The sequence below is a fragment of the Pongo pygmaeus genome, chromosome 6 (genome assembly GCF_028885625.2).
Source record: "Pongo pygmaeus isolate AG05252 chromosome 6, NHGRI_mPonPyg2-v2.0_pri, whole genome shotgun sequence".
Lineage (NCBI taxonomy): Eukaryota > Metazoa > Chordata > Mammalia > Primates > Hominidae > Pongo > Pongo pygmaeus.
This window is the reverse complement of record NC_072379.2, coordinates 141,177,903-141,201,783: the sequence shown is the minus strand read 5'-3', so window position 1 is coordinate 141,201,783 and position 23,881 is coordinate 141,177,903. Positions and strand designations below refer to the sequence as shown.

Below are 23,881 nucleotides of genomic sequence, written 5' to 3'. Positions count from 1 at the left end.
TGGGTGCTTCTGTATTGGGTGCATATATATTTATGATAGTTAGCTCTTACCATTATGTAATGGCCTTCTTTGTCTTTTTTGATATTTGTTGGTTTAAAATCTGTTTTATCAGAGATGAAAATTGCAACCCCTGCTTTTTCTTTTTGCTTCCCATTTGATGGGTAAATCTTCCTCCATCCCTTTATTTTGAGCCTGTGTGTGTCTCTTTACACGTGAGATAGGTCTTCTGAATACAGCACACCAGTGGGTCTTGACTCTTTATCCAATTTGCCAGTCTGTGCCTTTTAATCGGAGCATTTAGCCCATTTACATTTAAGGTTAATACTGTTATTTGTGAATTTGATCCTGTCATTATGATGCTAGCTGGTTATTTTGCCCATTAATTGATGCAGTTTCTTCATAGTGTCAATGGTCTTTACATTTTGGTTTATTTTTGCAGGGGCCAGTACTGGCTTTTCCTTTTCCATATTTACTGCTTCCTTCAGGGGCTCTTGTAAGGCAGGCCTAGTGGTGACCAAATCCCTCAGCATTTGCTTGTCTGTAAAGGATTTTATTTCTCCTTCACTTATGAAGCTTAGTTTGGCTGGATTTGAAATTCTGGGTTGAAAATTCTTTTCTTTAAGAATGTTGAATATTGGCCCCCATTCTCTTCTGGTTTGTGAGGTTTCTGCAGACAGATCTGCTGTTAGTCTGATGGGCTTCCCTTTGTGGGTAACCCAACTTTCCTCTCTGGCTGACCTTAACATTTTTTCCTTCATTTCAACCTTGGTGAATCTGACAATTATGTGTCGTGGGGTTGCTCTTCTCAAGGAATATTTTTGTGGTGTTCTCTGTATTTCCCGAATTTGAATGTTGTCCTGTCTTGCTAGGTTGGAAAATTCTCCTGGATAATACGCTGAAGTGTGTTTTCCAGCTTGGTTCCATTCTCCTCGTCACTTTCAGCTATACCAATCAAATGTAGGCTTGGTCTTTTCACATAGTCCCATATTTCTTGGAGGCTTTGTTTGTTCCTTTTCATTCTTTTTTCTCTAATTTTGTCTTCACGCTTTATTTCATTAAGTTGATGTTCAATCTCTGATATCCTTTCTTTCGCTTGATCTATTCAGTGATTGATACTTGTGTGTGCTTCACGAAGTTCTCATGCTATATTTTTCAGCTCCATCAGGTCATTTATGTTCTTCTCTAAACTGGTTATTCTAGTTAGCAATTCCTCTAACCTCTTATCAAGGTTCTTAGCTTCCTTGCATTGGGTTAGAACATGCTCCTTTAGCTCAGAGGAGTTTGTTATTACCCACCTACTTCTGTCAGTTCATCAAATTCATTCTCTCTCCAGTTTTGTTCCCTTGCTGGCGAGGAGCTGTGATCCTTTGGAGGAGAAGGGGCATTCTGGTTTTTGGAATCTTCACGCTTTTTGTGCTGGGTTTTCCTCATCTTCGTGGATTTATCTACCTTTGGTCTTTGCTGTTGGTGACCTTCGGATGGATTTTTTGCATGCTCATCCTTTTTGTTGATGTTGATGCTATTGCTTTCTGTTTGTTAGTTTTCCTTCTAACAGTCAGGCCCCTCTTCTGCAGGTCTGCTGGAGTTTGCTGGAGGTCCACTCCAGACCATGTTTGCCTGGGTATCACCAGTGGAGACTGCAGAACAGTTAAGATTGCTGCCTGCTCCTTCCTCTGGAAGCTTCATGCCAGAGGGGCACCCACCAGATGCCAGCTGGAGCTCTCCTGTATGAGGTATCTGTTGACCCCTGCTGGGAGGTATCTTCCTGTCAGGAGGCACGGGGGTCAGGGACCCACTTGAGGAGGCAGTCTGTCCCTTAGCAGAGCTCCAGCACTGTGCTGGGAGATCCACTGCTCTCTTCAGAGCTGGCAGACAGGAAGGTTTAAGTCTGCTGAAGCTGCGTCCATAGCAGCCCCTTCCCCCAGGTGCTCTGTCCCAGAGAGATGGGAGTTTTATCTACAAGCCCCTAACTGGGGCAGCTGCCTTTTTTTAAGAGATGCCCTGCCCAGAGAGGAGGAATCTAGAAAGGCAGTCTGGCTACAGCGGCTTTGTGGAGCTGTGGTGGGCTCTGCCCAGTTCGAACTTCCTGGTGGCTTTGTTTACACTGTGAGAGGAAAACTGCCTACTCAAGCCTCAGGAATGGCGGATGCCCCTCCTTCCACCAAACTCGAGCTTCCCACGTCAACTTCAGACTGCTGTGCTGGCAGCGAGTATTTCAAGCCTGTGGATCTTAGCTTGCTGGGCTCTGTGGGGTTGGGATCCACTGAGCAAGACCACTCGGCTCCCTGGCTTTCCAGAGGAGTGAATGGTTCCATCTCACTGGTGTTCCAGGCATCACTAGGGTATGAAAAAAAAAAACTCCTGCAGCTAGTTTGGTGTCTGCCCAAACGGCCACCCAGTTTTGTGCTTGAAACCCAGGGTCCTGGTGGTGTAGGCACCTGAGGGAATCTCCTACTCTGTGGGTTGCAAAGACCGTGGGAAAAGCATAGTATCTGGGCCAGATAGCACTGTCCCTCATGGCTTCCTTTGGCTACAGGGGGGAGTTCCCTGACCCCTTGTGCTTCCTGGGTGAGGTGACACCCCACCCTGCTTCTCCTCGCCCTCTGTGGACTGCATCCCCTGTCTAATCAGTCCCAATGAGATGAACCAGGTACCTCAGTTGGAAATGCAGAAATTACCTGCCTTCTGCATTGGTCTCACTGGGAGCTGCAGACCAGAGCAGTTCCTATTTGGCCATCTTGCCCATGAAGCCCACAAATCATTTTTGAATTTTTTTAAGCTAACTTTTGAATATTTCAAATTAGGCTGGTCACATTTCAAGTGCTCAATAGCCACATGTGGCTAATGGCTATCATACTGGATAGACAGCTCTAAAATATGCTCTCGGTTCTGATGTTTTAAAAGAAATCTAAGTTAACTGGAGTCTAAACAGAATGATCAGATCTGGAAACCACTATAAGCAGGAAATAGAGGAAATATGAAGTTATCCTGGTGATGTATAATTCTAAGAAGACAAGAGGAATAACTGAGAGACATCTTCAAATATGTGAATCACTGTTATAGAAAAAAAAATAGACTTGTGCTATACTACCCCTTGGTTAAAGTGACTAGGTAAAAATAGAGAAGCAGAATCCAGGTTTGACCTAGAATGATCCTCCTCATACTCTAATTAAAATTATGTAGATTATCCACGGGATCATTTAACATGCAAGGTGCATTGATTGCATCACTGTTATGAAATATTCAACCCTTACAAATCCACACCCCTTTCCATGCAGTTTTGCAATGCCCTCCCACTCCAGTTGAGGCATTCTGTCCCTCCTCTGTTTCTGGGCTTGACCATGTGATTTTGCTTTGGTAATGGGAAATTAGTCAACTGGATACAAAAAAATTAAAAAGAACTAAGGGATCTACACTTTTATTTTTATTTTAGCCCTCTTCCATAATTATGAAGAAGCCATGCCTAGACCTTCCCACAAGGCCATGATAAATCATACGAGAGTCAGCTGACCCCCCAGATATGCGAATACAGCCAAGATTATCTAAACAGCCCAATAGACCCAAGACTGACTGGAGATGTATGTGAGCTAGCAAAGATCAGCCAAGACCAGACCCAGATCCTCTGAGCCCTGCAAGCTCATGAGCTAAGTAAGTGCTTATTGTTAGATACCACTAAGGTTTTGAGGTGGTCTTTTATGCATTATTGCATAATAAATAGCTTATATAGCATTTTTCTTTCAAAATTTATCAGCTAGTAAATTTCTCATCTTTGGAAAACATGTTATACATTTAAGGCCCCATTTTTTCCCCAGCATTGTATGAATTCCAAGTTTCTTTTCATGGAGATAGTATACTGGAAAACTGCCAAAATAAGGATTGTTTCTTCCTTATTTTAATGACAACAGACCTGGATTATAAAAGTAAAGGCAAGAAGAACCTCCTATTAAGATGTGGGATATTACATTTACACAGTTAACTGTAATGTTTAATCTGTAGACACCTGGGAAAAGATTTATAAAATGTAGTAAATTAGTCTTACCTGAGCTGCTATAAAGTTTGCCAAAAAATAATTTCCATTTTCATAGGTATCTGCAAACAAGGAAAAGAAAAGGATAAACAACTACTAACTGCTTCAATTGCAGCAAATAATCTTGAGCGTGGTCAGAAAATATCTCAATGGGGTCACAGTTACTGATGATTGTCACCTCTCTGAGGAGTACTGAAGATAGTGGCTAAGAGACTATTTCACCGCATGTTAGTGTGGGAATGTGCAAATGGAAATGGGTACCTTGCCGGGGAGGTCAGAAGGTTACAAATGCAAGAGAATCTGGGTTGAACAAAGGATACATTAGCTGAAGTGTGGAGACTACTGTTTGGTTATTCTGTGCGAGATAGCCAGCATGTAGTCATAGGAGTTCACGTAGCTGTGATGTTAAAGACTATGATGATAAAGCAGAGGCAAGAGGTTAGGAATTTAGGCTCCCAAGTCAGGTAGACATGGATTGAAATCCCAACTCCTGTACTTAATAGCTGTGCAACTTAGACAAGTTACTTAACATTTTATCATCTATAGAATGGACATAATAGTACCTAATTAGTGGCAATAAGGTACATAATGTTCTGCTTGTGCACAATAAGTGCTTAAAATTGATTGCTTACTGTCATCAAAGTCATAATCAATCTTCACCTTCACCACTCTTCTCTCCCTACTCTTAGCTCATCCTCCCACAGTGCTCCAGATTCCAAGCACTTCTGCCTCTGTAGAATTTATTCCATCAGTTCTTCCCTATACCTTCTCTGCTTTTTCAAGCTACATTTATGCTCCAGAGTACTCTGTTCTGATAATACTTTTACTTAATTCTATTTATATCAAGCTACTACCGCGTCTCCTTTTCATTACCATACATCTTAAAAAGGTAGCCTTTGCTGGGCTGGGCGCGGTGGCTCACAACTGTAATCCCAGCATTTTGGGAGGCCGAGGCGGGCGCATCACGAGGTCAGGAGCTCGAGACCATCCTGGCTAACATGGTGAAACCCTGTCTCTACTAAAAATACTAAAACAAAATTAGCCGGGCGTGGTGGTGGGCGTCTGTAGTCCCAGCTACTTGGGAGGCTGAGGTGGGAGAATGGCGTGAACCCAGGAGGCGGAGCTTGCAGTGAGCCAAGATCGCGCCACTGCACTCCAGCCTGGGCGACAAAGCGAGACTCCATCTCAAAAAAATAAAAATAAATAAATAAATAAATAAATAAATAAATAAATAAATGTAGCCTTTGCTTGTTATGTCTGTGTACCCAACTCATAATTCAATCTTACACCTCCTAAACTCCAGCTCCTGTGTTTCCTTTTTCCGTGGAATCTGACCCTTTCTAAGTCACCAGTGACATAGTATATAAAATCTAAACATATCCTCATATTGTTCAGGATTTTTAGGCCACTTTGCCGACACACCTCTCCTTTGAAATACTCCTTACTTTATGTCTCCTTCCCATATGGTTCCTATAACTCCCTGTTTCTTAAAAGTCAGTTTCACTTCATGTTCTGTTCTTTGCCCTTCTCAACATTCCAACTCTTGTCAGTATTCCAACATATTCTCTCCCAAACCAACTAACTCTCGAAGTATTCTAAATCATCTCCACTTTTATGGAAGCAATTATACAACTCATATTTTAAAATTTAGTCTTGGCTAGAAAATGCAACCTGGGCAAACACTACAGCCTCTTCTAGCGGTTAATAAAAAATTGTAAAGAATGGGATTCTGTTAACAAGTTCTTTTAAGATTATCCTTGAACAGCCATTATATCACCTTATGTGAGGAAAAGTTAAATAAATGGTTCCAAGTCTGTTAACAGAACATTTAAGTTACACTTACACTGTCTCTTAGTAGTTTAAATTTGAATTTTTAAGCCTATTTGATTTTTAAAAAGGGTAAAAACCTTCTCCATAAAAATTTACAAGTTTGAAAGTTTCAGGTACTATTAATTTTTAACCTTAAGACTAAAATATACTGTAATAGAAAGTTAAAATCTTGTAGGAAATGGCTTTATTCCTTTAAATTTTTGAAACATATTGCTCATAGGGGGTTGATTTTGCATACTAATTGTGATGTTATTAACCTACTATGACATCACTCATCTAGTCCTAATTAGCTAAACCTATATCAAAGGACTTTCTATGTTCTCTTAAAACATTGATCCTCAACCAGCAGTAATTTTGCCTCTCTGGGGACATTTTACAATATTTAGAGATCATGTACTTATCTTGAAGATAACTTTGCTTTTGACGTCAAGTGGGGAGAGGGCAGGGATGCTGCTAAATATCTATAATAACCAGCCTAGCCACCACCACAAAATAATTATTTAGCCCAAAATGTCAATATTGCTGAGGTTGAGAAAACCTGCTTTAAAATAAGGCCCATTTTTGAAAAAGAACAAAAAGAACTCATGCTTCCTGATTTTAAAACTTACTACAAATCCACTGTAATCAAGACAGTGCAGGGCTGACATAAGAATAGACATATAGATTAATGCAATAGAAATGAAAATTCAGAAATAAATCCTCACAGTTATGATCTATTGATTTTTAACAAAAATTCCAAAATAATTCAATGAGAAAATAATAGTCTTTTTACAAATGGTTCTGGGACAACTGTAATCCACATACAAAAGAAAGAAGTTAGACCCCTGCCTCATACCATGTACAAAAATTAACTCAAAAAGAATCAAAGACCTAAATGTAAGAGCTAAAACTATAAAACTCTTAGAAGAAAATCTAGTAGCAAATACTTGGGACTTTGTAATGGGCAATGGTTTCTTAGATATAACACCAAAAGCACATTAAATGAATAGAAAAAATAGATAAATTAGACTTCATCAAAATTTAAAAGTTTGTGCCTCAAAAAAGGCACCTGCTAAATGAGAGAAAATATTTGAAAATCCTGCATCAGATAAAGGACTTTCATCTAAATTCTATAAAGACTGTTTATGATTCAATAATAAAGACACTTTAATTTTACAATGTGCAAAGAATATAAGCAATCATTTCTCTGAAGAAAATGTACACGTGGATAATAAGTACATGTAAAGATGTTCAACAACATTAGTTATCAGAGAAATATAAATTAATCAAAACCACAATAAACTACAGCTTTTCACCCACTGGAATGACTATAATAAAAAAGATAGATAATAAATGTTGACAAGGAAGAAGAGAAATCAGAGCCCTCATACACTGCTGATTGGAATGTAAAATGGTGCTGTCTCTATAGAAAACAGTTGGATATTTCATCAACAGTTAAACATAGAGTTACCATATAAGCCAGAAATTTCGCTCCCAGGCATGTATAGTATACGAGAGTTTTTAAAAGTGTGTCTATTCAATGACTTATATTCAGAAGTTCATAGCAGCAATATTTATAATAGCCAAAAAGTGGAAACAACCCAAATGTCCATCAATTGATGAATGGATATATACCAAGTACTTGTCATGATCTGACAACAAAAAATAGTCTGCAGTCCCATTGGCAAGACTGTCACCGAGGTACCAAAGTGTTGAATGTCTAATCATGGGCACTGACTCCTTTTATTATCATTCCTTGCTCACCTAGCAAACCCCTGATTAAACGTTCATCTTTCACAAAGGCTTAATTTTTAAAAAAAATGTACTTTCCCAAGAGACAAGAATATTAAAATGCATTTAATAAATACAGTTCTTAAATTTAAAAATTGCCACTGTAGTATGCCCTTATAAAGCTCAAGTCCTGCCACAGCTTTGAAATTCAGGATGGCTGGTCAACCGCCTCTTTTTGACTTTTGGATGTCTTATTGTCTTATTATCTTATTAACCACACTAATTTTATTTTATTTACCTATTTATTTATTTTCATTTTGTTTTCATAAGTTAGACATGCTAATTTTATGTAAAGTATCTCATATTAAATGTTTAGAATAGAGTTTTATTTACTTTACATATTAATGACACATTTTATTCAGAACTCATGTGCCAGGAATGTTTTATGTATGTTAAATCATTTTATCCTCATAAAATTACAACATAGGTCTATGTTGTAGATACTAAAGAAGAAGAAAAGGAGACAACAAAATTAAAGTAATTTTCCGGAAGACATGCAACTAGAAAGTTACTGAGGTGGTATTCAAACCTAGATCTATTTAATTTCAGAATACCACATGCCTCTCCTAGAGTTTCTTATCAGATTATGTTAAAAAGAAAGTCCAAAGACTGAACTGAGCTCTGAAGAGAGAAGTTGTTTAATTCCTTCATATTTTTTCTTTAGCAAGTTTTCACCCATAAATAGAAAATAAAACCATTTGAAAAATATCTCTCATATATCATATTAAGTGAATATAGGTTATAATATATTATCCATAAACTGTTAGGATAAATTTAAAATATTATTTAAAATACCATCAAAAACTTAAAAATACTTAGGACATATTTAACAAAATATGTACAAGATCCATACACCGAAAATTATAAAACATTGCTAAGAGTAATTAAAGATCTAAGTAAATGGTAATTATATAGAGCTAGATAGGTAGATAAGTGGGTAAGTAGATGACAGAAACAGAGAAAAAAAAGAGATGAAAAATATTCAAAAATTGTCTTAAGAATAAAAGCAATTCCAGTAAAAATTCCAGAAGGTGGTCTTGTTGTTAAAAATTGACAAGCTGATTTTAAAATCTGTGTGAAATACAAAAGAGCTAAAATAACCAAAGAAAAAGAAGAATGTGAAGAGTATTTCCTTCTAGGATTTTTATAGTTTGAGGTCTTACATTTAAATCTTTAATCCATCTCGAGTTAATTTTTTTATACAGTGAAAGGTAAGGGTTCAGTTTCATGCTTCTGCACATGGCTAGCCAGTTGTCCCAGCACCATTTATTGAATAGAGTTTTTCCCCACTGCTTGTTTTTGTCACCTTTGTCAAAGATCAGATGGTTGTAGGTGTGTGGCTTCATTTCTGGATTTTCTATACTGCTCTATTGCTATGTGTCTGTTTTTATACCAGTACTATGCATGCTGTTTTGGTTACTGTAGCCTTATAGTACAGCTTGATGTTGGGTAGTGTGATACCTCTGGCTTTGTTCTTTTTGCTTAGGATTGCTTTGGCTATTTGGGCTCTTTTTCTGGTTCCATAGGAATTTTAGAACAGTTTTTTTCTAATTCTGTGAAAAATGATGTTGCTAGTTTGATAAGAATAGTGTTGAATCTGTACATTGCTTTGATTCTTCAAATCTATGAGCATGGAATGTTTTTTTCCATTTATGTGTCTTGTCTGATTTCTCAATGTTGGTCTTGGCAAAAAATTTTTGGCTAAGCCCCCAAAAGCAATTACAACAAAAACAAAAATTGACAAGTTGGACTTAATTAAACTAAAGAGCTTCTTCACAGTGAAAAAAGCTATCAACAGAGTAGACAACCTACAGATTAGGAGATAGTATTCACAAGCTATACATCCAACAAAGGTCTAACATCCAGATTCTATAAGAAATTTAAATTAAGAAGCAAAAGTCAAATAACCCCATTAAAAAATAGCCAAAGGACATGAACAGACACTTCTCTAAAGAAGACATGTAAGTGGCCAATAAACATGAAAAATGCTTATCATCACCAATCGTTACAGAAATGCAAATCAAAACCACTATTATTAAAAAGTCAAATAATAACATATGCTAGCAAGGCTTCAGAGAAAAGGAAATGCTTAAACACTCTTGGTGGAAATGTAAATTAGTTCAGCCACTGTGGAAAGTAGTCTGGAGATTTATCAAAGAAATTAAAACAGGACTACAATTCAACCCAGCAATCTCATTACTTGGTATGTCCCAAAGGAAAATAAATCATTCTATCAAAAGGACCCATGCACTCTTATGTTCTTCACAGCACTATTCATAATTGCAAAGACATGGAATCAACCCAGGTGCCTATCAACAAAGGATTGGATAAAGAAAAAGTGGTACATATACACCATGGAATACTACACAGCCATAAAAAAGAATGAAATCATGTCCTATGCAGCAGCATGGATGCAGTTAGAGGTCACAATCTTAAGAAAATTAACACAGAAAGAGAAAACCAAACAATGCATTTTCTTACTTATAAGTGGGAGCTAAACACTGAGTACACATGGACATAAAGACGAGAACAATAGACACTGCAGGCTATTAGAGGGGGTAACAAGGAAGGGGGGCATGGGTTGAAAAACTACCCATTAGTTACTATGCTCACTGCCTGGGTGACAGGATCCATACCCCAAACCTCAGCATCATACAATATATCCATGCAACAAACCTGCACATGTACACCCTATATCTAAAATAAAAGTTGAAATTATAAAAATATTATCATTTTATATAAGGAACTTGAGCATCTGTGGAATTTGATATCCGCAGGGGTCCTGGAACCAATCGCCTATGGATACCCAGGGACAGCAGTACTTCTTTCTAGTCAGCTTCTCCCCAGTCCTCATCCTTCTTTCCAGGATCTGGCAACTACTGTTCTGCTTTCTGTCACTATAGACTGGATTTGTATTTTCTAGATTTTATATGAATAGAATCATACAATATGTACTATTTTTGTATTTTTAGCATCTTTCACTTAGCAAAAATGCCTTTTACATTCATCCATGCTGTTGCATGTAAAAGGAATTAATTGCTTTTTATTCCTAGTAATAATCCATGGTGTCTTCCATGGTAATATTCCATGACGATTGACCAATATACTTATTGATGAATATTTCAGTGGTTTCATTTTTTGACCATTAAAATGAATCTGACATTATTATTTGAATGTAAGTTATTTTGTAGTGTAATATTTGCATATAACCTATACACATCCTCCCGTGTACTTTAAATAATCTCCAGGGTACTTATAAAACCTGATCCAATGTAAACATTATGTAAATCATTGGTATCCTGTATTGTTTACAAAATAATAACAAGAAAAACATGTCTGTACATGGTCAATACAGATGCAACTATTGTAGGCTAACTACATTTTCAGACCACAGTTGGATGAATCCGCAGGCTGACTATAAAAGGGGAACTTTCGGGGTTATAAAAATATTCCGCATCTTCATTGTGGTAGTGGCTATACAACTATACACATTTGTCAAAACTTAACTGTATTCTTAAAATGGATACATTTTATTTGTATAAATCACAACTTTTTTAAAGGTGATTAAAATACAGTAATATCACTTCCAGGAATCTACTCTATGGACATAATCTAAAATGGAAACAATGGTTAATACTCAAGGATGTTATATATGGGCTGGGAACGGTGGCTCATGCCTGTAATCTCAGAACTTTGGGAGGCCGAGTCAGGTGAATCACTTGAGGCCAAGAGTTCGAGACCAGCCTGGCCAACATGGCAAAACCCCATCTCTACTAAAAATATAAAAATTAGTGGGTGTTGTGCCACACACCTGAAATCCCAGCTACTCGGGAAGGCTGAGCCAGGAGAACCACTTGAATTAGGGAGGAGGAGGTTGCAGTGAGCTGAGATCGTGCCACTGCAGCCTGAATGAGAGAGTGAGACTCAAAAAAAAAAAAAAAAAAGAAAGAAAAAGGATGTTATTTATAACAATGAAAATTAAAACCATCATGTACATATCCTCTCAATAGAATATGATCATCATAATGGTATTTATAAGGAGTAAATGATAACATTCACACATTTCTGTCATTATGTTAGAGGAAAATAAACAGCATTCACAAATTAAATATGCAGAATGTTGTCAGCCATATTAAAAATTAAGCATTTTCTTAATATAAAAGCCAAAGTCAGTACAGCAAAAATATTAAAAGTGCTTTTTTTTCCTAATTTTCTGTCTTTAACATGTGTTGTAAAGAATATCTACTTCTTTAATGAGAATTTCTTATCTTTATAATGAAGAAACCTAAAAAAGAAGGAATCTCTAGAAATATTAGTAGTGAAAAATAAGCTATACTATAATTTCAGAAAATGTGGTATGTTGCAAGATTAGAAGGTTCTGGTCCACAGTAATAAGTAGTGAAAAGTGAGAGTCAGCTAGTAACAGTGTGTCCCTATTTCTATAGAAAAGTCTGAGTTAGAGGGTGTTCTGATGATAATGACAAATCTCACTTACCTAAAGTAGAACTAACATACTCTATCTCAACTGGGGAAAGGAAGCATACAAATTAATATTTCATCGATGTAAGTATCCTTTGGGCAATACTTAATTCCCAATTTACAAGTCACCAAGAAATTTTCTAACCTCTAAATTGCCTCTTGAGCAGGCCTATTTGTGAGGAACAGGGTGCCTGGTATAGATGGCTGATCCAAATGATAGAGTCATGTTTCTATCCCATTGAGAATGAATTAACCATCAGCCTGATATTTGCATCCACACTTCTTTTTAAATCAAGAGTGAGACAGTTATACAGAGATAGATCATCCCTGGCTGAATGCATAACAGCAAGTTCCTGAACCTACAAAGCTGGGGACTGTACCCAGTCTATACTAACTATAGTATAATATAAATGAGAAGGCAAAAGTTGGAAAAATTCTCCAAACGTTATTGCCTTATTGACGATAGGCAGAGAGAGGTTTTCAGTTCATGTTAATTATATGCCGAGCCTCTATGGTATGATTTTTCTCAATGATGTACAGGGACCCTGGAAAGTTTATACTCACCAATGCTTTGTCCATCATCCCAGAACACCTGGCCTTCAGCTGTCCCATTGTCATCCAAAGCAATAATCAATCCCATAAAATTTTGTCGACTACCAAAAAAAAAAAAGAGTTATTTTTCTCTAGATTGTAGGTTGTAAGAATAAAGAACAGACTGTGTTAAAAACATTACTTATCTAGAAATAAAAGAAATGTATTAAATATGCATATAAAGTTCTAAAAATAGCAAAATAGATAAAATATAAGACACTTAAAAGTTAATGGAAAACATTTAAAATTTAATAAAACATTTGGTTTAGCTTCAATTTCCAAAAATCAAATATACATACAAGTAATATAATGAAATATTAATTTCATAGGAAGAAAATCCCTCAAAAGAGAATCCTCGGTAGCTTCCAGGTTGCCACAGAATAAAATCCAAAGTAGTGGCTTGGCATTCACCACCCTCCAGGATCTAATCCTAACCTGCTGGAGTTTTACTTATTTTATCTCTCCCTTTATCTGTCCTCCAGTTAAACTGGATGGTTTATGTTCCCAAACCCAACCCATTTTTCACCTTCAGTTCTTTAATCGACCAGGATCTCTCTTTCCCCTTTGTACATTCAAATCTAAAAGATCCAGCTCAAAGCCCTTTTTCGTATAAACCATGTGTTACACCACAAGGCTGAAAGTTAACTTCTCTCCTTTTGACTTGTTATTATGTGCCTTTCTTGATGTGACATGTTCTGTTTAATCAATGATTTTATAAATTTTTACATATTATATGTGTAATTTATATACGTATGTGTACACACACACAACACACAAGCATATCTTTCCTTGATTGACCAAAGTAGACTTAGGAATGAACACTAAGTTCTTGGATAGGACAAGGACTCAGTCCTACCTAGTTCTTGTTCGATCACAAGTCAAAGAGCTCATTAACATTCCCTATTCCTTTTTAACAGTGTGGAAAGAGAAACATTTTTCTGCCTTCAGGAAAATTTTTGCCTTTGATACAGCACTACAGACAAAAATATATGTGTGTATATATATCCCTAAGACTAACTTTATGAACTTATTTCCTCCGGGTCCCACTCAGAAAGCACTCACAGGATCTGACCAGTAAAGTTGTTTGGCAATTTAGTTTATAATCCACATATCCCTGGTGAAGGTGGGGCAGCCTCCTGTAAGGCTTCCTCATTACGGTATAGCAAGAGGCTGTTAGACATCGCCTCTTCTCCTCACCTGGAGTGAGTGTTCATTGCAGGCTCTTGCCAGGGCAGGATGTAGCCTCCTCTGACATGAAGGTTGATGTGGTCAAGGGGAGCCTTCAGGATTTTCCTCTGACCTGTCGATTTGCTGCCAGTTCCCTAGAAAGGAGAATACAGGCAAAAAATGACGAGAGATAAATATATTAAATGAGAGCATGTTTTAATTACAAGCCCTTCCTTTCCTGGGAAGCATGTTAGAAAGTCAGCAAAAGACTGCAAACCTAAAGAGAAAATCTCTGATCTTTCATTTTTGCTTAAGACTGAAAATCTAGACTTGTCTTTGTTTCTCCAGAAAAGTTGAGAGGCAAGGGCAAGGGTGAGGGGGGAGCTTCAATGAGATGTAGGTGGTTAGATTTCATCTATGCTCTTATACATGCTTTCATTTAAACAAGCCTTGCCAAGGCTAAAAAGGTCAAAATTATTGCCTCAGAAAATACGTGCTTGGAAATAGAAGGCTCTATCCACCTCTCCACCCTGCATAGACCAAACTGGTTCTTCACAAGTATATTAGTTCTTACCGTGCTATAGTCATACCAACGGGCTCTTGGAAAATAAGCAGAGACCTCAAATGTGCTCTGAAACATAAAATTGACATGTCATTATGAATATTTCAAAAAATATATTTCATTTTCATTTTTAAAACACTGTAAAATTAAGATAAAAAATGAAAATTTTAATAGTGATTGCAATAATTTGAGGGATTTTATTAAGAAAAATCCTGAAAAATTATTCCTCAGAACTACAGAAAAAATGTATTTTTAAAAAGTAAATGACAAAATTTTAAAATAAGAAATCAGTCAGTGTAGTAAAGCTTTCATTAACAGAGAGATCTTTAAAAAAAAGAAAAAGATCTCCTGTAGATGTTCTAGAAAGGCATTCGCCTGAAAATAATGAGCTGGACAAAATAAGATGATCTTTAAAATGCTTTTCCCATGATTTTAGATCATGTGATTGAAGGTTTTCTGACCTACAATGAAGAACTCACAGTTTCCAACACAGGGCTGATTAAGATAGCAGGGCCCAACATGAACTGACGGTCTATATCCCATGTTGTCCTGTCATCCGTAAACCTTAAAAAAAAAAAACAGGAAAAATTCACCTATCCTCTTATGACTGCTACAGAGGATTATTTGCAAGACATGCTTGGGGAAAGAGGCTGTACTCACTCATGGAGAAGGGGCCGGACAACAGTGCTGCCCTCAACGTGAGCTTTATGCATCAGAGTATAGAGATAAGGAAGCAGGGTGTATCTGGTCTCTAGGACTTCTCTGGACAACATCTCAAAGGTTGAATTCCAGGCCACAGGATCTTGTCTCTGTAAGGATAAAGGAGCATATAATGGATCACCTCTTCTTCATTCCATCCCAGTGGCATCAGAAAAGAATCAATGGGCATTTATTCAATATGTAGGTTACAAGCCACTTATCCCTTCATTCCTGGCCTACCCTTTTCCCCATCTCTGCCACCCTACAAAATTAGAATTTCTTGCTTTCTCCTCTTTATCACTGATTCCTAAGTCCCTGGAATAGGTCCAGCTCTGGCCCTCTACATGTGTACAGAGAGAGGTTTCTGTGCAGCACCAACATATCTTGGATGAATTTGAGTAAAATACAAATTCAATATTCTTAAAAGCAAAGGGAGCTTCTTTCATTTTAGCCCCATGGGGAACTATAAAAACTTTTCCTCATAGGTACTAATTCTCCAGGAGATGAGAAAGGGTATATTTCTAAAAATTACTGATAATTCCAGAGTTCTGAACTCTGTGGATTTCCCAAGAAATTAAGATTCTGGTGATGTTTTTTGATTTTTCTCAGGAAATGAGTATAATACTCCTGAGGGTTAAAAAGAAGTTATGATTTGAGGGTACGCAACACCTGGAGCACGAACTGCTGCCTCACCCTTGTCCCGATGTTGTTGTGGTTTCTGGAAAATGGATAAAATGCCCCCAGTTGCATCCAGCGAACACACATCTCATATTCAGCATCTCCAAAGAACCCACAGATATCTGCTCCTGTCTGAGAAGGTGCACAATGAGAGCATGAGGTGGGAATTTCATGAGGCGCTGACTAACTAAAATCTGACTGGGCAATTAGTAATGGTCCGAATGTGACTTACATAAGGTATTCCAAAGAGACTGAAATCCATCATGCCTGCAAGGAGAAGACACAGCTGTGTCGGATGAAGGAGCACTTTGAGAGGAGAGTGAAGGCTTGGCCTGATTTTTCCTTACCCCATTAGAAAGCCCTGGACCATTCATGATGAAAATATTAAAAGATGGGTGTAAATTAAAATCCATGCCCAGCGAGAACTCAGTTCTTGTTAATTTTACCACCCACCTAGATGATGATAGAGACATAACCAGTGCTGCTGAACAGCACAAACTCCAGTGCCCTCCCTGCCAGCACAGGCCCCTGGGAATGAGCCCACACACCAATGATAGATTTCCCCAGCTGGTCCCACTCAGCTGTGTTGTCTCCCAGCCAGTGTCCTCCCCAGCGTCCAGAAGAGGGAAATGTGGAGCGGGTGATGACGACCCCTCGCTGTCCTGTCACCTCCTGCACAGCTCTGGTGGGAGGGGAACAAGGAGGTGAGTTGAAGAAACGAACTCCTTTACAGAGAGTAACTGCATCTTGGAGCATGAGGGGGTGAGGGTACTTCGGTCCAAGTCAGATAACTTCTTCCCAGGAAGAATCTGCTGTCTCAAAGCCATACTAAAGATCCCAACAAACTTCACAGCAAGACTAGAGGTATATCTGCACCTAGATTGTGGGTTTCATTTTTGAAAAATCTGATTATCTCCCTGGAGTAAGAGAAAGGGGTGGGAGTGAGGGGTAATATAGCTATTTATGGAACAATTCCTCTATTCCAGTATTATACTGGTCACTTTCCTATGTGGTGTCTCATAACATCATGAAAAGGTTTCCTTGTGCTCCTTTTACTGTTAGGAAGCTAAGGTTCAGAGAAGTTAGAAAGGCATTCGCCTGAAAATAGTGAGCTGGACAAAATAAGATGATCTTTAAAATGCTTATCAAAGGTCATTTAAAGAGTAAAGAGGGCCGGGTGTGGTGGCTCACACCTGTAATCCCAGCATTTTGGGAGGTCAAGGTGGGTGGATCACTTGAGGTCAGGAGTTCAAGACCAGCCTGGCCAACATAGTGAAACCCTGTCTCTACTAAAAAAAAAAAAAAAAAAAAAAAATTAGCTGGGTGTGGTGTGCACACCTGTAATCCCAGCTACCCAGGAGGCTGAGGTAGGAGAATCACTTGAACCTGGGGAGGTGGAGGTTGCAGTGAGCCAAGATCGTGCCACTGCCCTGCAGCCTAGGTAACAGAGCAAGACTCTGTCTCAAAAAAAAAAAAAAAAAAAAGGGAGTAAAGAGGAGGCCAGGCACAGTAACTCACACATGTAATCCCAGCACCTTGGGAGACCAAGGCAGAAGGACTACTTGAGGCCAGAAGTTCACGACCAGCCTAGGCAACACATTGAGACCCTGTCTCTACAAAAAAATAAAATTAGCTGGGCAGGGTGGCACATGTGTGTCTGTAGTCATAGGGCAAGCAGGGGAAGAGGGAAGAAAAGAATAAGGAGGCAGATCTGGGATCCAAATAAAAGCCACAGCATTTTGGAAATATTCACTCTGCTTTTCTATACCTCAAAAAGCAAGACATGTTTTGCACACAGAGGCAAATATACATAAAAGATGTTTATCTTTCAGTGGAAGATGGATCATCTGCACGCACCCTTAGAAAATAACAACAACTATGTGAGGGAAAAATCAACTGAACAAAAGGGAAAGTCTATTAACAGATTCTAGTATGTATACAATCCAAGTATTTGCTTAAAAAAGCATCACAGATCAATAGACACAGATGAATTAGTCAATAAATGATGTCAGGAAAAGTAGCTGACTACTGTTGTGTAAACTAATCCATTTGGGTCACTTCCAATTTTTCACACCAAAACAAATCCAAAAATGAATGGAAATACACACACACACACACACACACACACACGTTCTATTAAAACAGAAAGAATATATAAACCACCTGATTTCTACAAGAGAAAGGAATTTCAAATAAAAACAATGGACAAAATATAATGAAGTAAAAGGTATAGATTTAACCATACACAAATTGGAAGAATGCATATGTATGTATGTGCGATAAAGAAATGGAGGTAAGGATAGCTTAGATTTTTATAATAGTCTAGATGAGAGATAATGAAGGCCTGGAATAAGGCAGGAAGATAGAGTAGTGACTGATGCAAAGAACTGAGTCACCGACTGAAAGCAGGAAAAGAGAATCTAGGATGACCTAAATGACTAGTTAAACTTGGTTCCTTTCACTAAAATAAAGAATGCTGGAGGGGCCTGGCGTGGTGGCTCATGCCTGTAATCCCAGCACTTTGGGAGGCCGAGGTGGGCGGATCACCTGAAGTCAGCAGTTCGAGACTAGCCTGGCCAACATGGCGAAACCCTGCCTCTAATAAAAATACAAAATTAGCTGGGTTTGGTAGCATGCACCTCTAATCGCAGCTACTAGGGAGGCTGAGGCAGGAGAATTGCTTGAACTTGGGAGGTGGAGGTTGCAGTGAGTCGAGATCGTGCCACTGCACTCCAGCCTGGGTGACAGAGCGAGATTCCATCTTAAAAAAAAAAGAAGAAGAAAGAAAAGACTGCAGGAGGACAGGTTTAAGGGAGAGACAAATAGTTCAACATTTTAAGTATTGGTTTGAAGTGCCTATGGGACATCATAAATGAGACGTTTATGGGCAATTCTAGGTTTGAAGCTCAAGAGAAGTCTGGATTGGGAACATAGATTTGGGGGCCATCTGAATCCAGAATGTATTTAAAGTCAGTAGTATGTGTTTGTGCTTACACAAGGGAAAAGCTACATGATTTGAAAAAAAAGATGACTGAACCTGGGCATAGGAGGAACATAGGCTTAGAAAGAGTGGGAAGGGGAACCTGCAAAGGAGTTTGCAGAACTGTGGCCAGAGAGGTAAATGCATAAATATCTGGAATCTAGGTTGGAAAGCACAGTCAAGATCCTGAGAAACTAGCAAAAGCACACAAAGCATATGCAGCAGGGCATATTGTGAACCTCAGTATTGTGAACTTCAAGATCAGCAGAGGATGTAGCATGAAGGTCAGCAAGGAAGAGTCAGTGAACAAAACTGACCACTGATGCCTCACACGCTGAGCTCTCCCATCAACGTGGGCACTCAGGGCTGACAAAGAAAGACATTTTCACAAAAAGAAATAAAAATGTCCAGTGCTTGGACAGAAAAGAACAAAGAAGACATGGTCCTCTCCCCTCAACAAAGTGTGTAGAGGAAATAACTTAAAATGTAGAACATACTATCAGGTTAGTAGTTAAGAGAAGGAGGGAATTACGAGGGATGGAGTAATCTGAGCAGATTTCATGAAGGAAATAGATGTAAGTTGGTCTTTAGATTGTATGTGCTAAGGGATTAGCCTGATCAAGGTCAGAATGACCAGCATGTGTGATTCATAAAGGGAGAAACATCAAGGTGTATGAGAGTTAAAAAATAAATATATCATGTATGGAAAGAGTTCCTTCAAACAGCTTGAATATGGGAGGGAGTTGAAAGATTAGATGATGGTTGGAGGAGGATATAGGCAAAAGCCAGAACAACTGGGACATTTTCAAATGTTGATGAAAAGGAATTTAAAAATATTGCTAATGTTTATTGAGTGCTTACAATATGCCAAGTACTTGTGGATTCATTATATCATTTAATTTTTATAATAACAATAGATGCTATGATTTTTCCAATTTGAAAGATGAGAAAGTTTAGTTAGAAGATTTCACAGTCTAAATCCTAAAGCAATATACCAGCAGTGAGGAAGAAGATAAAAATAATTCATGAAGAAAGGAGCACCCATGGAAAAGTATAATTCGTGGAGCAAGCTTCTCTGAAGAGAAAGATGGCAATGGGATGCGGATGTGTGAAAAGCGAATTTCCCTGAAGAGAGAGGAGGGGATGGTGCATGGGAAAGATGAGCTTTTGGTAGAAACTCTATCAAGTTTTCACATCTTCTTATTGCTGCTTTCTTTGCCCTGCAAGCCCCTTCTTTGCCAAAAGAAAATTTCTACTCTTCTTTTAACCAACATTCAAATGTCACTTCTTCTATGAAGACTTTCTGGATTATCCCAGTACAGTTAATTGATTTTCCCTCTCATGTTTGACTCCTATAATTAGACAATGAGGTCCTTGAAAGCAGCGACTGTGACTTATTCATCCTTGTACTCTTCCGTGGTAAGGTTATCTCTGAGGGTGCAAAACATCTATTTGTTTTGTGTGTATTTCATATAATGACATGGGTGTTTTCCTGAAGAACTAGTTTTTCCTTGGTTGGAAAAGCCTCAAGATAGGTGTGGAAAGCAAGACTGTGAAAGAGCAACTGAAAAATGAAGATGTAAAGCAAGTGGGAAAGGGAAGAAGAATTTCTGTTTGGAAGACCATGTTGCCCCTGAGTGTGGAACACCCAGGGGCAACATGATCTATCACCTGTTGATAGCCCAAAATCAAATAGTATGAGGTTCTTGTAAACTCTGGGGACAGAAGGCAGAGAGCTCAGATACTTGAGCAGAAATGGGCCGTTGAACAGAAAAGATCACACTCTGTCCTGGGAAGAACTAAAGAACAAGTCTGAGATTTCCCAACAACATTGGAAAATGGCAAAATCTCAGAAGGATAAAAGAAAAGACAAAGGGACAGATAAATATTTATAGAAATAATGACCAAAAACATATACATCGAAAGCTAAAAATAATTGTTGAAAAAATTAAAGATCTAAATAACTGGAAAGACATCTCATGCTAATGAATCAAAAGAGACTTAATATTGTTAAGATGGTAATACTCCCCAAACTGATCTATAGACTCAATGTAAAACCTATCAAAATCCCTGTTGCTATTTTGTCAAAGCTGACAAAGTGATTATAAAATTCATATCAAATGCAAGGGACCCATAGTAGCTAAAACAATCTTGAAAAAACAAAATTGGAAGAGTCGCACTTCATCAATTAAGACAGTATGGTACTGGCATAAGGACAGATATATAAAGAGATCAATGAAACAGAATTGAGAATGCAGAAATAAACCTTCTCATTTATTGTCAATTGATTTTTGACAAGGTGCCAAGACGATAAAATGAAGGAAAGAATAAAATTGAACCACTACCTCATACCATACACAAAAATAAACTTAAAATGGATGACAGATCTTGGTGTAATACCTAAAACTATAAAGCTCTTAGAAGAAAATCTTCATGACCTTGAGTTAGGCAATAGCTCCTTGAATATGACACCAAAAGCACAAGTGACAAATGAATAAGTAATTAAATGAATAAAAAGGACTTTATAAAAACTTTTAAAAATGTGCTTCAAAAGGCATGGTTACGGAAAAGTCTGCAGAATGAGAGAAAATATCCTCAAACTATATATCTCATAAGAAGCTTGAATTTAGAATATTTAAAGAATTCTTATAATCCAATAATATTTTTTTTTCTGTAGAGATAGAGTCTTACTTTGTTGCCCAGGCTGAAGTGCAGTGCCATCATAGTTCACTGCAGCCTCAAACTCCTAGGCTCAAGAGATCCTCCTACCTCAGCCACTCGAGTAGCTAGGACTACAGGCATGCACCATTCTGCCTGGCTTGTTTGTTTTTTGTAGAGACAGGGTCTCATTATGTTGCCCAAGCTGGCCTCGAACTCCTGGACTCAAGCAATCCTCCCACTCTGGCCTCCCAAAGTACTGAGATTACAGGTGTGAGCCACCATGCCTGGCCACAACTCAGTAATAATAATAATAAAATGATTCTATCAAAAATGAGCAAAGGATTTGAATAGATATTTGAATATATACAAATGGCCAATAGCATATGAAAAAGATGCTCAATAATATTAGTATTAGTGAAATAAAGTCAAAACAATGATTAGGTATCACTTTACCCCCATTACAATGTCTGTCATTTAAAAAGATGAATATCACCAAGTGTTGGCAAGGATATGGAGCAATTGCAACCTTATACATTTTATCAGACATTCAGGTAAGAATGTAAAATGGTAGGCTAGGCATGATGGCTCATGCCTGTAATCCCAGCAATTTGTGAGGCTGAGGTGGGTGGATCACCTGGGGTCAGGAGTTCGAGACCAGCCTGAACAACATGGCAAAACCCTGTCTCTACTAAAAAATACAAAAATTAGCCAGGCATGGTGGCACATGCCTGAAAACCCAGCTACTTGGGAGTCTGAGGCTGGAGAATTGCTTGAACCCAGGAGGTGGAGGTTGCAGTGAACTGAGATTGCACCACTGCACTCCAGCCTGGGCGACAGAGCAAGACTCCATCAAAAAAAAAAAAAAAAGTAAAATGGTACAGGCTTTTTAGAAAACAGCTTGATATTTCTTCAAAATATTAAAAATACAGTTCCTATATGACACAGAAGTTCCACTCTTAGATACATATTCAAAACAAAGAAAAGATGTCTACTCCAAATCTTGCACATGAATATTCACATAATCACAACTCATAGTAGCCAAAAAAAATGGAAACAACTTAGATGTTCACTCATTGTTGGCAGATAGGCAAGCAAAATATGGTGTATCTATACAATGAAATATTATTAGTCAAAAGAAACCAAGTACTGATACATGCTACAACATAGATGATCCTTGAAAACATTATGCCAAGTGAAAGTAGCCATATACAAAAGAGCACATATTGTGTGATTCCATTTTATGAAATGTCCAGAATAGGCAATTTACATAGACAGAAAATAGATGAGTAATGGCTAGGGCTCAGGAGGTAGGAACAAGGTGGAAATAATTGCTAATGGGCAAAGGTTTTCCTTTTCGAGTTCTGAAAATGTTTCAAATTTAATTTTTGTGATAGTTGCACAACTCTATGAATATACTAAACACTACCTAATTGCTCACTTTAAATAGGTGAATTTAGTAACTTACTTGATAAATGCGCTCAGAGGTGGTTGCTTGGGCAACCATGCCTGAAATTTTGACATTAACCCATTTTAACTGGCATCACGTGGATACATGCACAGTGCAAATATGAAATGGCAAAAGGAATGATGTGGAAAATTATCTTTGCTGCTGTAACAAAAAGACACTCACTCGTATGTGGGTCTGGTCTGGGACCACCCGTACAGGCTGTGAACATTGTAGTGCTGCACGGAGGAGCTGTCTGGCAGGATCTGCTGACTCTCCATGCACAGGGTCTTGCTGTTCAGGCCCTTGTCCCTGGATTCCAAATCTGAGGGGAAATGTCGAGTTATTTCCTAAACAACATGATTTGCACATTCACTAGAAATGCCCATCATTTTGGCATTTCTTTACTTCAATCAACAACTTTGTTACCAGTAACAGGCCCAATTTTATGAGATTTTAGTCTATAGAAAACAATGTTCTGTGTCTTTATAACTAATGAAGGGTAAGGATAAAATATGGAGCTGGGAAAAGCAGCTCCCCTTCTTTTTGCACCAACTCTGATTTAATTTATAGAGTACTGTCATAGCCCTTTTGCCAACACAATAAACTCCTTCATTGTTAGGACTGTTTCTTCCACTAGATGGTAATGTTCTCCAGAGAATAAATCTTATTTCAATCATTTTTGTATCTGTATCTCTAAATCTTTCTGATTTGACAGCATTTGCTTGATACATAAGTACAGATGATCCTCAACTTACAATGTGATTACATCCCCATGAACCTATCACAAGTTGAAAATATTGTAACTTGAAAATGCATTGAATGGACCTAACCTACCTTAAATGTGCTCAGACACTTACATTAGCCTAAGTTGGGCAAAATTATCTAACACAAGGCCTATTTTAAAACAAAATGTTGAATATCTCTTGTAACATATTGAACACTATAGTGAAAGTGAAAAATAGAATGGTTATTTGGGTTCTCAAAGTTTGG

General features: G+C 37.9%; 1 protein-coding gene across 1 annotated transcript in view; it reads right to left on the bottom strand.

The window, feature by feature from the left end:
- Positions 1-23,881, bottom strand: part of MGAM2 (maltase-glucoamylase 2 (putative)) — a 109,988-nt gene that overhangs the window by 9,644 nt on the left and 76,463 nt on the right. The window contains exons 37-46 of the mRNA XM_054493932.1: positions 23,075-23,213; positions 16,352-16,485; positions 16,036-16,070; positions 15,819-15,935; positions 15,087-15,235; positions 14,906-14,990; positions 14,439-14,495; positions 13,895-14,019; positions 12,671-12,759; positions 4,040-4,089 (exon numbers count right to left, since the gene is read on the bottom strand). Of these exons, the coding sequence (XP_054349907.1) occupies positions 4,040-4,089; positions 12,671-12,759; positions 13,895-14,019; positions 14,439-14,495; positions 14,906-14,990; positions 15,087-15,235; positions 15,819-15,935; positions 16,036-16,070; positions 16,352-16,485; positions 23,075-23,213 (980 nt within the window). The remainder of the gene's footprint in view (positions 1-4,039; positions 4,090-12,670; positions 12,760-13,894; positions 14,020-14,438; positions 14,496-14,905; positions 14,991-15,086; positions 15,236-15,818; positions 15,936-16,035; positions 16,071-16,351; positions 16,486-23,074; positions 23,214-23,881) is intronic.